The 14,513-nt window shown below is 41.3% G+C and overlaps 1 protein-coding gene across 5 annotated transcripts in view; it reads right to left on the bottom strand.

Annotated features, from left to right (window-relative positions):
- The window catches only part of ANO4 (anoctamin 4), a 132,513-nt gene that overhangs the window by 44,256 nt on the left and 73,744 nt on the right, over positions 1–14,513 (bottom strand). For 3 of the 5 annotated variants that reach the window (XM_083573609.1, XM_083573610.1, XM_083573612.1), the window contains 3 exons: positions 3,678–3,778; positions 3,393–3,494; positions 408–452 (listed from right to left, as the gene is read on the bottom strand). In XM_083573609.1, the coding sequence (XP_083429735.1) occupies positions 408–452; positions 3,393–3,494; positions 3,678–3,778 (248 nt within the window). The remainder of the gene's footprint in view (positions 1–407; positions 453–3,392; positions 3,495–3,677; positions 3,779–14,513) is intronic. The other 2 variants (XM_083573611.1, XM_083573613.1) reach the window with 1 other exon arrangement.

Raw genomic sequence — 14,513 nt, 5'->3', positions numbered from 1 at the left:
AGAGCTGTAGTTTGTTAAGGGCGCTCAGAATTATAGCTATATGAGAGGTAAACTCTTTTTTTTGGGGGGGGGGTAAATGTGATTTAAATGTATGGTGTATATGACTGGATTGGATCTCCATGCTTTTTACTCTAACAAAACATGTATTCAACTCAATTTTCCAATTGCACAAATGGTGTCTTTGGTCCTAAGAGTCTTTCAAGTGGAACATACATGTTAGAACAAACCATGAGATGACAGTAATACCTTGAAACCAACAACAATTCAACTATCCACACACAAAAAATCATTGTAACTACTGTATTTGCAGAAACAACAGTTGATTATTTCGCTTCCCCTTCTCCTTCTGTGGTTGAGCTTTTACATCAACCATGGCCATCTTCTGATGAAGGAAAAACATCACTAACCTGTTCAGGAACTTGTACCGGCGATGCAGGTAATAGATTTTTCTCCTGGAAGAACAGCAAAAATGAAGCCAGTCGAGAAGAAAACCCATCGTCAGTTACAGTATGAACTAGCAAGGAAGGAAAGGAGATTGAAGATAGAAGCCTGTAAGAGGTGGAGGAAGAAACTAAAGAGAGAGATTAACAGACAGAACCATCACAGAAACCCACAAAAGTGTCAGGTATGATGGAACTTGAGGAAACACTTTTTTGTTCCCCTTACTCTTCTTTCTTCCGTTTATGTTCATGCATGAAGAGAGGGGCCTTTTTTCTTTCAAAAGGATCCTGGAAACTGATGGCAGCTTTTTGGGAGGCAAATGCAAATATAAATAAATTTAACGCAGTGATTTCAACATCAATAACTGAATGGTTAAAGACAGCATTTGATAAACCGCATGTGCTTCAAACTGGGGAACATACAGCAATTAATACTCAGGCTAGGCAAACCCTGGCACTGGGCAATTGCCATAACTTTACATGCAGCACATCTCTAAGTGGTGCTAGTGTTAGTGACAGTGATGCAGTTCTTCTCTAGGAGGTGGCATGCATGTGGTACAGAAGCATTAGTTATGTGTTTAGTAAGTGCTTTCCCCTTAGATAAAAGAGTGGGCAGACTTCAGGCTTGTGGGATCTACTTCAATTTCTACCAGAACCCCCAATATACACCAAGTGGAGCATGGTTTAAAGGGCATATACTTAGATTTGATTAATATGAACCCAGGAATTAGTCTTGAGTACCAGAAGTAAACAGAGCTCATGGTCCTTCTACACAAAAATTCAATTCCTGGTTACTCTGAACTATCTTCATTTCAGCAGTTATAATTTAGAGCTAGGAAGGTGGTCATTTTGTTGCTGCTCTTGGGGGTTAGAAATTCTTGCTGATCTACCCTGGCCATACCAGTAGATCCAGTTCTACTGTCTGCCCACCCTGGTATTAGTCAAATGAAATATAAGTTAGTTTTTGCATTTGTTTTATCTGTGCAAATGTGAAGCTATATTGGCTAGAATGCACATTTGATTTGAAAATGGCTCTTTCCTGATATCCATCCTGCTTTAACAATATTGTACAAATAGTACACAAGGCAAAGATGTTGGGAGTTGCAATCCAACAACATCTGGGGGGAGCACAGGTGTTTCTCCACCCCCACTGGTGTAGGGAGTGAAGTGCTTCTGCTTTTTTATAGTTCTGGTCTTTTGTCAACGAAAGGAAGTACTTATTCATAAAATATGTAATTCCCTACCATAATATGTATGGTATCCAAATGCAGAGATAATCAATTCTTGGGGTGAGAGCTGGGATCATAACCATAGGTCTTGCCAAAACTTCATATGACTACCAGCCCTTCTACATGGAATGTAGTTTCATAGGCTCTACGCAGAAGAGCCTAGCAATGTGCAAAAACCGGGAGGAAGATCAATGAGAACACTCCCATATATCCACTCCATGCAATGGTTATCCCCACATTTGGTCATCTATACAAGGTGACTTTTATCTTTTTAAGAAGATTAGGTAAACTCATTAAGGGTATTGCCCCATGGTAACTAAGCAGAACCTCCATGTTCAGAACTGGTATACTTTCAAGTAGCAGAGTTGGCGGGTTGAGGGAGCAGTAGGGTATAGCCATGACTTTTGTATCCTTTTGATATCTCGCCCAGAATTATCTGGCTGCTCATTGTTGGAAACAGAATGCTGGATCCGACAGACTTTGGTCAAATCCAGCAAGGTGATTCTTATTTGCTTAATATGCAATAATGTATTTAATTTACAAAATGCAGCAGCACCAGTAATAAAGAAAATATATTGGCAGAGAAAGTTCATAATGGCTGTTTAAAGAGCCCTGGCTATGGGTGCCATGAGATGTTACCCAAAATTGAGTGCCCACCATGCTTTCAATAATGAAACCTGTGACCACAATAAGACCCTCAAAGCAAACAGAAAGCACCTGGGCGTTTTTGTTTGGAGAACCCCTTGCAAGAGAAAAGATGCAGTGTGGCAGGACAGAGCTCATGGCCATAACGCATCCATATGAGGAGCCTTTGTGATGTCATGTCACAGGAGGGGCTCAAAATTTTCAATTTTCTTTGCACAGCCTGGAAAGTGGCAAACTGCACTCACCTGCACAAGCTGCATTGTGTTTATAATCATAGTACAGTCTGACAAATTTTAGTTTTCCTTTTGAGATTTAAAATATGGATAAAGACGACTTCGGAAGAGTGTGCCTTATCTTGAAAACTGAATCCACACTGAAATAGCTTTGATCTCTCCAACTTGTTAAGCTCTGGCGAGGGAGTTAATAGCTAAAAGAGCAGACTTTCATAACAGCTCTTGAAGGAGACATCAAGAGTTGCTTAGAATCTGGGAAAGCTGGTCACAGATTGTGATTGCTCAGCAAATTCTGAACTCGTATTTTTCTTTCAGTGTATATACTCTGCAAATTAAGAACACCAACATTTCATTCTACAGACTTACACTAATGTAAATCTATATAGGTGAAAAAAGAGTTAGGCTGTTTGAATATGTTAATTAGTATAAGCCAAACAAACATTATTTTAAGTTTTTTCTCTCTAAACAATATAATATAAAGCAGGTGTAAGATTTAAAAATACATTAAAATGCATGTTTATATATATTTAAAGTTCATATATAGCCAAATATACCAAAATTTTCTTAAATGACATTTTGAAGTTAATTTGGCCATTAGTATTATACAATATTTTAGCTCTGTGGTTTTGTTTTTTGTTTTTTGTAATATACAGTATTTTAGCTTTGTGGTTGTTGTTGTTTTTTTGTAAAAGTCATGAAATGTATTTTTCTTTGTAGTAGATGCTTAAGTATTAAGGTGATTTTTTCCCCCTCTAGCAAGGCAGCATACATACTGGCAGGCTACAGGTGTTGGATATGCCAGATACGTTCAACAGGCATGCACTTTTCTGTGCTGCCGTACGTACCTGGATCTTCTCGATTTTCCATTGTTTTCAAAGAAATGTCCATTTAAAAAACAGCAGGGCACGAGTATGCAGGGGGCTCCAGCATTGAAGGGGTTAAAGGGCCTAAGGATAGAACACCCCCATGAAAATAGTGGCACTGCTATATACCACCTAAATTTAAAATTGAAACTGAGTCAAAATTGTAGCCCATTAAAAAGAAAATAACAATCATTTGCATTTCACTTTCATGGTTTACATTAGCTTTAAAAAACTGAATGGCAAGCCCAAAGATATAACTAGACCTACCTGAAAGGCATTCTTACATTCATAAGTTCTGCATATTTTCCCAGTACTTCCCAAGGGGCATGCAGCTTCACAAAGATGATATCGCTGTTTGATAATGATGACTGCAACAGAAAATGGGTTAAATGAAGACTTGGTCACAGAAATAATAAAGAATACGCATGCACAGGCACGCACACACACACACACACACACACACACTTAGAGTGTTCCTAAATTAAAATACATTCAGGTAGAGATAAGGACATAGGCTGCAATCAGAACCTCACTTACCTGATCATAAGCCCCACAAAATTCAAGACGACTTACTGCTGATTAGACATGACAGGAATGTGTGATGTTATTCATACAAGAATGTACACCACACGATATTTCAGGACATCACACACAATAAGACCAACAAATGAGGACTGCTTGACATGAACTGGGAGTATGGAAAAAGCCTTTGTTGGCACCACTGATAAAAGAGTAAAATAAAAATGTCATGAAAAAGAAGTGGAAAAACTGCATTTCTTGCAATTACTGTGCATAATACTTAAAAGTGGCACAGTGGCAGTATGTGTTCATATGAGGGCTGTAATAAAATGGCTGGCAGGGAAGCATTGCTCAATGAAATGTTCTCATGATTCTTAGCCATGCTATTTGCTATTGTCGAGAGAATACTGGATCTGCAAGAAATTGGTAGTGGCCGCTGTGCACTGGAAGAGCACACAAAATCTGTGCATAAGATCTGAGGTTCAGTTCCTGGCAAGGATCTCAGATGCTGCCACCAGTTAGAGAAAATACCACAGATTCATGTGTTCTGCAGTCTCATATATTCAGTTGCTGTTGAAGTTGTTTGAATATTTATAATGACAGGTACCTTGAAAATAGGGGAGGGGCTACTGCTGCCTTTGCTAATAGGGAAATCAACTTTTTCTTTTCCTGTGCATCTAAATTGAAGCCTTTCTTAATGTGAGAATTTCTATGTCTGCATGACACTGAATGAGTTTATAAAAGTGACTGTATCACAGAAGACAATAAACAATAAGAGCTGCTCAATCTTCTGTTATCTATGCTTTGGTGAACTCTAGGTTAGATTACTGCAATGTGTTATACATAAGGCTGGCTCTGAAGATGGTTTGGAAACTTCAGCTGGTGCAGAATTCGGCAAGATGGTTTGAGCATATTACAACGATCTGGGCCTGACTGCACTGGCTGCAAATTAGCTTCTGGGCCTAATTCAAAGTGCTAGTTTTGACCTATAAAGCCTTAAACAGCTTAGGACCACAATACCTCAAAACCCGCCTCTTTCTATATGAACCAACGCAGACTCTGTGATCATCATCTGAGGCCCTTCCTTGTGTGCCTCCTCTATGAGGGGTCTGGGGGGGTGGCAACATGAGAATGGGTCTTTTCTGTGGTGGCTCCCTGTTTCTGGAATGCTCTCCCCAGGGAAGTTCGTCTGGCGCCTTCATTACACATATTTAAAGGTAAAGGTAAAGGGACCCCTGACCATTAGGTCCAGTCGTAACCGACTCTAGGGTTGCGGCACTCATCTCGCTTTATTGGCCGAGGGAGCCGGCGTACAGCTTCCGGGTCATGTGGCCAGCATGACTAAGCCGCTTCTGGCAAACCAGAGCAGTGCACGAAAACGGCGTTTACCTTCCCGCCGGAGCGGTACCTATTTATCTACTTGCACTATGACGTGCTTTCGAACTGCTAGGCTGGCAGGAGCAGGGACTGAGCAACGGGAGCTCACCCCGTCGCGGGGATTCAAACCACTGACCTTCTGATCAGCAAGTCCTAGGCTCTGTGGTTTAACCCACAGCGCCACCCGCGTCCCTTACAGCGCCACCCGCGTCTTTAGTAAAAGCATTCCTCATCAGCCAGGCCTTTGGCGGATTAATATTCTACAACCTTTTAAATGTGTTTGTGTGGGGGGTGTTATTGTTTTGTTTTTGTTTTAACTATTTATTTTGTGTTGTTATCCTGTATTTTTATCATGTGAACTGCCTTGAGATCTTCTGATGAAGGGTGGTATATAAATCAACCAACCAAACAAACAAACGTAGTATAGATGTGATGCAACTGTTTTCCTTATATGAATATGAAGACAAGTAAATGCATTGCCCTCACAATGCAGGGGAGAAGCGGCATTATTTCTTCAAGATGTGTAGAATAAGATCATCTCATTGTAACACTATGTTCTTGTTCGCCATGTACACTACGAAGGATCAAAGGATTCTAAAATCCGGCCAGCAACAATATCTTCAGCAGAAAGGAATCCAGATAAATATATTTTACAAGCTTGCTCATGTTCCTTGCTGTCTTTAACATTTTAAAGGTCAAGCAGCTTAGAGTGAAGAAAGTTACGAAGAACTTTTGCAACTTTCTTGAGAACTACAGTGGTACCTCAGGTTACAGACGCTTCAGGTTACATATGCTTTAGGTTACAGACTCCGCTAACCCAGAAATAGTACCTCAGGTTAAGAACTTTGCTTCAGGATGAGAACAGAATCACGGCAGCGGGAGGCCCCATTAGCTAAAGTGGTACCTTAGGTTAAGAACAGTTTCAGGTTAAGAATGGACCTCCAGAACGAATCAAGTTCTTAACCTGAGGTACCACTGTATTTATTTCTTCATAAATGAATGTCTAATTCAAATGAAAGAAAATTGGGTGAAGTAACTAACGAGGTGGGGGACGCAGGTGGCGCTGTGGGTTAAACCACAGAGCCCTAGGGCTTGCCGATCAGAAGGTCAGCGGTTCGAATCCCCGCGATGGGGTGAGCTCCCGTGTTTGTTCCCTGCTCCTGCCAATCTAGCCGTTCAAAAGCATGTCAAAGTGCAAGTAGATAAATAGGTACCGCTCTGGCGGGAAGGTAAACAGTGTTTCCGTGCGCTGCTCTGGTTTGCTAGAAGTGACTTAGTCATGCTGGTCACATGACCCGGAAGCTGTACGCCAGCTCCCTTGGCCAATAAAGCAAGATGAGCGCCACAATCCCAGAGTCGGCCACGACTGGACCTAATGGTCAGGGGTCCCTTTACCTTTAACTAACAAGGTAAACAGCAGAAGCTGGGGAGGACAGCTTCCTGCCTCCCCCAACTTCTGGATTCATTGAATTCCAAACCTCCAGCACCCTTCCTCACCCCAAAACACCAAATTTCAGAGTCTTTTCCCTGGATACCATCAGCAGGAGGAGCAGAGGCAGTAGCTGATGTTGGCTTGTGTGGGACTACTCTCTCCATCCACTGATAGAGGCAAGAAAAGAGGACATCAGATCCCAACCTTGCCTCACCTGACACCAACATCAGTAGGTAGGTAGCAGTAGGTAGTATCTCTGTTTTTTTAAAAAAATAATATTTATTAAAAGTTTAAAGATTACAGAAAGAAGAAGAAAAAAGAAAGATTAAACAAAACAAATCAATACATTACAATACATAAAAAACAAAAAACAATACATCAAAACAGAAACAAAAGCAAAAACAATTGAAAACACATCCAATATTTCCATGTCTTTGTCTTTCATTTACTTGTTTCATCAACCTCCTCACACCTCCCTTTTTTGTATTCTAGTTTAATTATTTCAGCAAATCCTTTCCATCTTTCTCTGTTTTCTGTCATATAATTATCTTAATTTATTTTAACCTTATCTTACCATTAATACCATAAAACTTATTTGTACTTAACTCCTTATAACATTTCTACTAAAGCCATGTAATTTCATTCCAACATTTTTCTGACACTCATTAATTTTACAATATTTCTATAAATAAATTTTAAACTTTTCCCAATCTTCTTCCACCGTCTCTTCTCCCTGGTCTCGGATTCTGCCAGTCCTTTCTATCAATTCCATATGGTCTATCAGCCTGGTGATCTTCTGTCCGAGGCTCTTAACTCTTTTCCATGTCCCTTCTGCAGATCTTCTTCATATTTATACATACACTTTACTTTATCTTCTGCTGATCTTGTTCTTAATTTCCTTCCTTTGGCGCTGAGGAGTAGATCCCGGGGAAGCTCCAACCTAACAATGTCTTTATTCCTTCTCGACAGGTCAGCCCATTCTCCGTAGTTAAAACTAAAGTCCAAAAGATATTTCAGGACGTGTTTCAAAATCCCTCCAAAACTGAAGGCCCCCACAACTCCAATCTCCTCCTGACCCAAATCCAGGTCCCAAAAGCCAGAACATCCCTGCATAAGGGGATCTGTCCAACTTTCCTTCTCCAATCCAAGCGGGGCTCCAATCCTCAAAATCTGACTTTCTCTAAATTCAGTCATAGAAGGCAACAACTTATATTCATCAAATTGCCTCTGTAAGGCTGGGGCTCTCTCCACTTGTATTACTTGAGGTTCAACAACAACTTTCTCCCTCACCTTCTCCACAACTTGCCATGCCAAAGTAGATTCCTGAGTAGTTTCTGTATAGATGTTCACTTTTTGTCCCAAATCAGTCACTTTTTGTCCCAGATTATCAATTTTAATAGTCAACACATCCGTCTTCTTATGAAGCTGTTCCAATGAAGCACTTATCTTGCATAATGCAATCTCTAGGGCTTCTTCTGTCGACATTCTTACCAGTCCAAGGTCAATCCCTGATTCTCACGGTCTTTTATCTGTGCAGCTGGAAAATTCCCCAGCTCCACTCCTGTAACAGTTTCAAAGGCTCCCTCTAGAGGAAACAATTTCTATTTGTATCAGTCCTTTTAAACGCAGATCCAGCAACAAAATTAGTTTCAATTTTCAGTTACTTTTGCTCCTTTTTAAGCGCAGAAGGAAACAATGGAAACAATATATTTCTCTTGTTTAACTATCTGTCAACATACGTTTTATTCACAGTCAATGAACTTTCCCAAAACGTCAATCTTACTGGCAGCCCGTTTCCAGGTTCAAAACGGTGGTAATTTATCTTTTTTCACTCTCTCTCCTGCAGGCTTACGCGATCTAAAATTTCCCCCCTCTTCTCCTGCTTCCAAGGGGGGTTTAATGATTTTAGCCGATGGAGGTTTAATTCTTTACAAAAGACTTTCCAAGACTTTAGCTTGCAGCCTCTTTGCTTCAGTCTATGTACAAAAGGGGGAGGCGGACTTCCTGTTTAAAACCTCCCCGTTTCGGTGCCAAATTAAGACGTTTAAAAATCCAATTTTCCGTTCTACTCATGGGTAGTTGTTTTAAGATCAAATTGTCCACAGGAAAAAGTCAGCGCTCTCCGGCAACAGCAATGCGGCTTCACTCCGTGAAAAAAGCAGTCGATTCAAAGCACCGCGCCACTCACCCCACGTCGCTCTGGATCCCCGAGACCGGGTTTCCCCGCAAGTAGGGGAGGCGCAAAAGGTGCCAGCCGAATCCCACGTTCACAGGCTTCTCCCGCCTGTGATTTTTATGGGTCCCCGCCTTCGCCGTGGCGGCCAGACCCTAATTTCCACGCAGCGAATTCCTCCCGATCAGAGGAATTCCGCCATTGTCCGGAGGCGCCAACCCGGAAGTAGTAGGTAGTATCTCTGATTAACTCTTTCTAGAACACAGTTGTACTTTCTTTCAGATGCTGCCTATACCAATATGTGGAGTTATCTTATTGGTAAAGTATTATTTTGAAGTTTGAAGCTGAGATATTTTATTAGCCTGTAATCTGAATAAATAGTTTGCAATCCACAGGACTTAAGTCCTATGGAAGACAGTGGAGCTTCTGAGAAAGCATGCATAGGATCTAACTGTTAAGCAAGCCGAGAAATCTAATAGCTGAAATAAATAATTCAGCTTTAAGTACGACTTTAAAAAAACCCCCAAACAACAAATTCTTAGTACACAAAATTGTGGAGGAAAAAACTGAGAACATATTTGCAATATCTGCTAATGTATCAAGGGAAGTCTGTGGGGGCTTCAGATACTGAGTGAATATTTCCATTTGGTAAGCTACCCCAATTTCTGTCTGCCTCCACACCTATGTTACCTCATCATCCTTTCAGCTCATTGAGTCTATTTTTCCACTTTTGCAAAAAGCTAAGACTCCTGAAATCTCCTGTGGAGATTCCCCAGAGTCGTCTGCGACTGGACCTAATGGTCAGGGGGTACTTTTACCTTTTAAGACTCCTGAAATCCCCTGTGGATATTCCCCATGTCCTTACATCTCACTCCTGAGAAAGAAAAAGTGTTTCCATTTTCCCACCTTATCCCAGCCTTCCTTTTAGAAACTACAGACTGCTGCAATAGAAGAAAAAGAGCCTAAGAGTCATTGGTTCCATCCAGTTAAGTGTAATCATAGTGGCCACATGACCTAGAAGTCCAGAAGCATCCCATTCCATTTCATATTGTCTCTATAAAGCTACAACCATCAACCTCACTGCTACCAGAGTGTGGCTGCACTCTGCTATGTGGCTTTTCACTAGTGTGAGCAGGTAAAAAAGAGGAGAGGGCTTCTGTGCCTGCTGTGTAGGAGAGGGAATTTCAGCAACAAGTGAAATTCTAATGCATCTGCTGCACTTTCCACTTCCTGTTTTGCATCTAGCCACCATAGTTCATCGCTGTCAGTCCTTTATAAAAACTGAATCTCCTCCCCTGCTAAATTCTGTAAGAAAACCCTAAATAAATTGGACTGACAAAGGTCGCAAATTGTGTAAATGTACGCAATGCCTTCTGCATTATACTGGGATTCTTTAGTTGTATAGTATGAGGTTTTAAATTCAAAGCCTGGGTTGCCAGCATATCATTATGCATCCAAGTAAAAAACAAAATACTTTTGCTTCATGAAATTAACATCTTTGAGGCTTTGAGCACTGCCATAACAGTGACTTGCTGTAACAAAGCATCTTTAAAGACACAAAGATCAAAACAGACAACATTTAGTCAGTTCTTCAAAGAATGTTCACTTTAGAAACCATGACATTCATCTTTTAGAACATGAGAAGTGAATAAAACATCAAAGCAAAACAAATTAAGATATATTTGCTATGGCTCTTGAGAACAAAAATAAATAAATCACATGACTTGTTTTAGTATAGTACAATTGCTAGCAAACTGTCAAGTGTCTGTTGCTGTGAAAGTTGCACAGAACATTCTGCCTCACCCACGTTTCATTGCAAGCAGATTTGATTATTGCAATAGAAAAGTTTAACAAAACGAGATTCTGATGGGCACACATTTATTTCTTCTCTAGAGGCTCAGTCCCTCTAACAATTTGCAGGTTCACCACATACACATGGAAGTGTGCAAGTCCTTGCTTGCTTGTAGGTACATTATGTAGCAGGACCGTGGCTTCAGAAGGAACTACATTATAGGGTTCTTTATATTTAGCTTTCTCAATTTAGTTTTTCCATGTGCCCCACCCCCAGAATTTAACTAATGGACCATGCAATGCAATGCTTAGAAAATCCCTATGGTTTAGAAACATATTGTTGTAGAACTACAGATGTTGCAACTTGGGACAAACTAAAATATTTGGTGCCATTCCCCTTCCCATAATCCACATGTGCAGACTTCTACAAAGAAGCTGATATATGGCACTGCACATTCCACACATGGTATGTCTCCTTCTGGCAACTCCTGCAAGCCAAGCTGGTGCCAAATGTATTGCTCTGCTTTCCTTTGGACCACATCAGAGAGGCCAAGAGGGGGGTCTTGTTATCTGGGCAGCCCAGGACCTCCATAGACACTGCCCAGGCCAGGCTTGCACCATGAGGTGGTCACTTCAATGCTGCAAACTGCACATGCATTTCTATGATGTTCTCCGTTTGCTATCCTTGCAAAGTGTTCAAGCCTGGGTTCTTTAAAATCTCAGATGACAAATTAGAATGTATCTACACATACTTATCAGACAGATCACAAACAAAAAGTTTGTTAATTGACTGCCACCCCAACATAAAAACCCAAACACTATCTAGTGGGCTAGCAAGCTAATTTTAGGGAATGGGCATGCTCTTATCCACAAGAGAGATGGAGGACACAATCAGTTTTAACAGCACCAGACACTGGTTGCAAGTCCACAGGTTGCCAGAAGATTAAGTTGTGCAACATGCCTAATGGATAAGCAACGTCAGAGAAGATTGACAAGTGCACACACATCTCTTTGGCAGGTACACATACATGGAACATCACATATGCATATTTGTGGTAGATACAGAGTATTTTTTTTAAATTATATGCCTCAACCCTTTTACTGCTTTTCTTGGCACCGTAGCACAGAATTTACCTAAAGCAGAAATTTTAAATTTATAGGACAAAGTAGGCAACCACTTTAGGGCATTTTATGGTTGCTTCTATCTTTGTTTTCAAAGACATCTTAATTCATGGAGGAAAAATACCATTTAGAAGGGTTTGAAGTATACAGGAATATAATTAGTGTAATAGATTCATGCCTCTGGAAATGGATGTTAAAATAGTTCATCGTGCTGCAGGGAGCTGTAGACACTGATGTAATTAGGTAAAGCATGTTCCCAGCAGGGACATGTTGAACTACAAAAGCTATAGTTGGCATTGGGATGGCTTCCACTTTCCAGAGATAGAGGGGCTTTTAGTCCCACATCCTCAAGGGAGGCACACTTCTGACTCCCCTCCCTCCAACCATAGCAACTCCATACATGATAATTTCAAAAGTAGTTTATCAAGCTGGGCAGGTGTCTGCTGATATGATAAAAAAATATTCAGAAGACCCATTGGTCTCTCAGTTGCTTTCAGTACCACCAACCATGGTATTCTTCTGGAACAGCTATCCGAGTTGCAAGTTTGTGGCACTGCTTTGTGGTGGCCATTTTGAGAGGGTGGTACTTAGTACTGTTCAGCCCCATGGAGACTCTACGTGAGGTTCCACAGGGTTTGATTTTGTCAGTAGTGGCACCCCACTTGTGGGATGTTCTGCCCAGGGAGGCATGCTTGGTGCCATCTTTATTTTTAAGCACCAGGCAAGGACTTTTCTTTTGGGGGCCCTTCATTTGAAGGGTGGCATTGTGGCCTCTTTTGGTTGGGTGGGAAGAAATGGCATTCCTCAGAAGATTCAAGGAAGAGTGAGATAAAGTTATGAAAGATCACAGACAACTGCATTCTAATGCCTCATTTTTGGCTGACAAGTCATTGTGAAGTCTATGAAAAGGATAGCTGGCAGTGAACCCTCACCTGCTCAATAGGTATTCATTAGTTTGTATCTCATTATTGAAACAAGGACTTTATTAAATCCCATAAGGGACTACTTACATTTACTCTGTTAATGGATTTGCATTTCAAACTAGAAGAAACCTTTGCCTAGGGCGACTGATCTTTGGATGTCTTCTAAAAGTTAAGCCCTCATGGATTACCTGCCACTTCACAAGATGAAAATCTCAAAGGTAATTAAAGAACAAATGTCTGGGAGGACTTCAGCTCATCCTGGAAATATCTGCTTCTCAAGCCCATTGCAGAAGGCAATTTCCCCCCTGTTGCTTATATCAGGCCAACAGTAACCCTACCTTAGTAACCCTGCCTCAAAAGTCTGATGTTTTGCTGATGGTTTACCATTTTGTTCTACCCCCCAGCAAATCGTTGCCAGGCTAGCCTCCAGAGAAAGTTGGCTGGTATTATTTCCACCCTTGCTGAATTCATGATTTTATGAGTTCGCTCAAATTATAACCCTTCACTGAATATAGAGGTTATGGGGTGGTCTGTCCCCCATAACTCGTAAAGTATGATTGTTGTGTATATTTATAATATTTCTTTGTTTTATTTGTTAACAATTGCATTTCTGATTGTTAACCACCCCAGTTTAACACAAACTAGCTCTGTGAAATAACATGGAACGTGCCTTATTGTGTATAATAACAATTCATTCTTGTTTTCTTCTCCCACAGTGTTAGAACTGTAAGAATATAAAAGCCCTGCTGGATCAGACACCCAAGTTTCCCAAGGACCATTTGGTGAGAGACTTAGTCAAAATCTTTTCAAAGTCCAAATATATAATGTCTACTGGATAATTCCCATCCAGATGCTTGTTCCCACTCTGAAATAACACTAAAAGGTCAGTGAAACAGGACTTACCATTGCAGAAACCATGTTTATTCTTTTTCTATATGTTTTATGTATAGGCTTTTCCTATATGCTTAAACATGCTTTCCACCAATTTACTAGCCTCTAATTCCCAGGATCCCATTTTAGATATAGCCTTTAGAGAAAGATATAGCCTTTTACGTATGCCTATTAAAGTCAATGTCACAGTGGTGTGTGCAAAACTGATGTCAGGGATTGGCAGGGCTCTGAGGAGTGGGTGGAAGAGGTTGCGGGGCCAGAAGCTGATCCGGGGGAAGGGGTTGGCGATTTATGGGGTTTTGTGCCTCCTACAAGGCAGGGGGCAGAGCTGGAGGTTAGGGGGGAATTGGAGCAATTGGAGAAGGGGGAAGAGGTGCAGGAGGCAGGGCAGGGACTAGGAAGAGGATGCTCCATGAGCTAATGCAGAGACATTCTACTGTCCTCCAGGACCAGGAAGGACTTGAAGAGTCAGGCACAGCAACAACTTCAGTGGAGAGGTCACAGGTTGCTTGCGCTTGGACCGTCAGATGAGGGTACTTAAGTTTGGGTGTAGGTGTGGCCACCCATTGCTCCAAGAGTCCAGCTTGAAGTACAAGCCTGGGGAGGGGTAGCAGCTACCTAGCCACCAGAAGTGTGTGTTTGCATGTTTAGTGCACCTCTGAAGCTACTGTAGGTTGGTGCTTTGTCAATAAAGAATTAACCTGCCAGATGTTTATGCGCTCAGGATAATGATGGAGGATTTATCTGCAACTTCTTCTACACTACACCAGCCAGTGTGGTGTAGTGGTTAAGAGTGGTAGTCTCATAATCTGGGGAACCGGGTTCGCGTCTCCGCTCCTCCACATGCAGCTGCTGGGTGACCTTGGGCCAGTCAC

Source organism: Podarcis filfolensis, assembly GCF_964270895.1.
Source record: "Podarcis filfolensis genome assembly, chromosome: 10".
NCBI lineage: Eukaryota > Metazoa > Chordata > Lepidosauria > Squamata > Lacertidae > Podarcis > Podarcis filfolensis.
The sequence above is the reverse complement of the archived record's forward strand: the minus strand, read 5'-3'. Positions and strand labels throughout refer to the sequence as shown.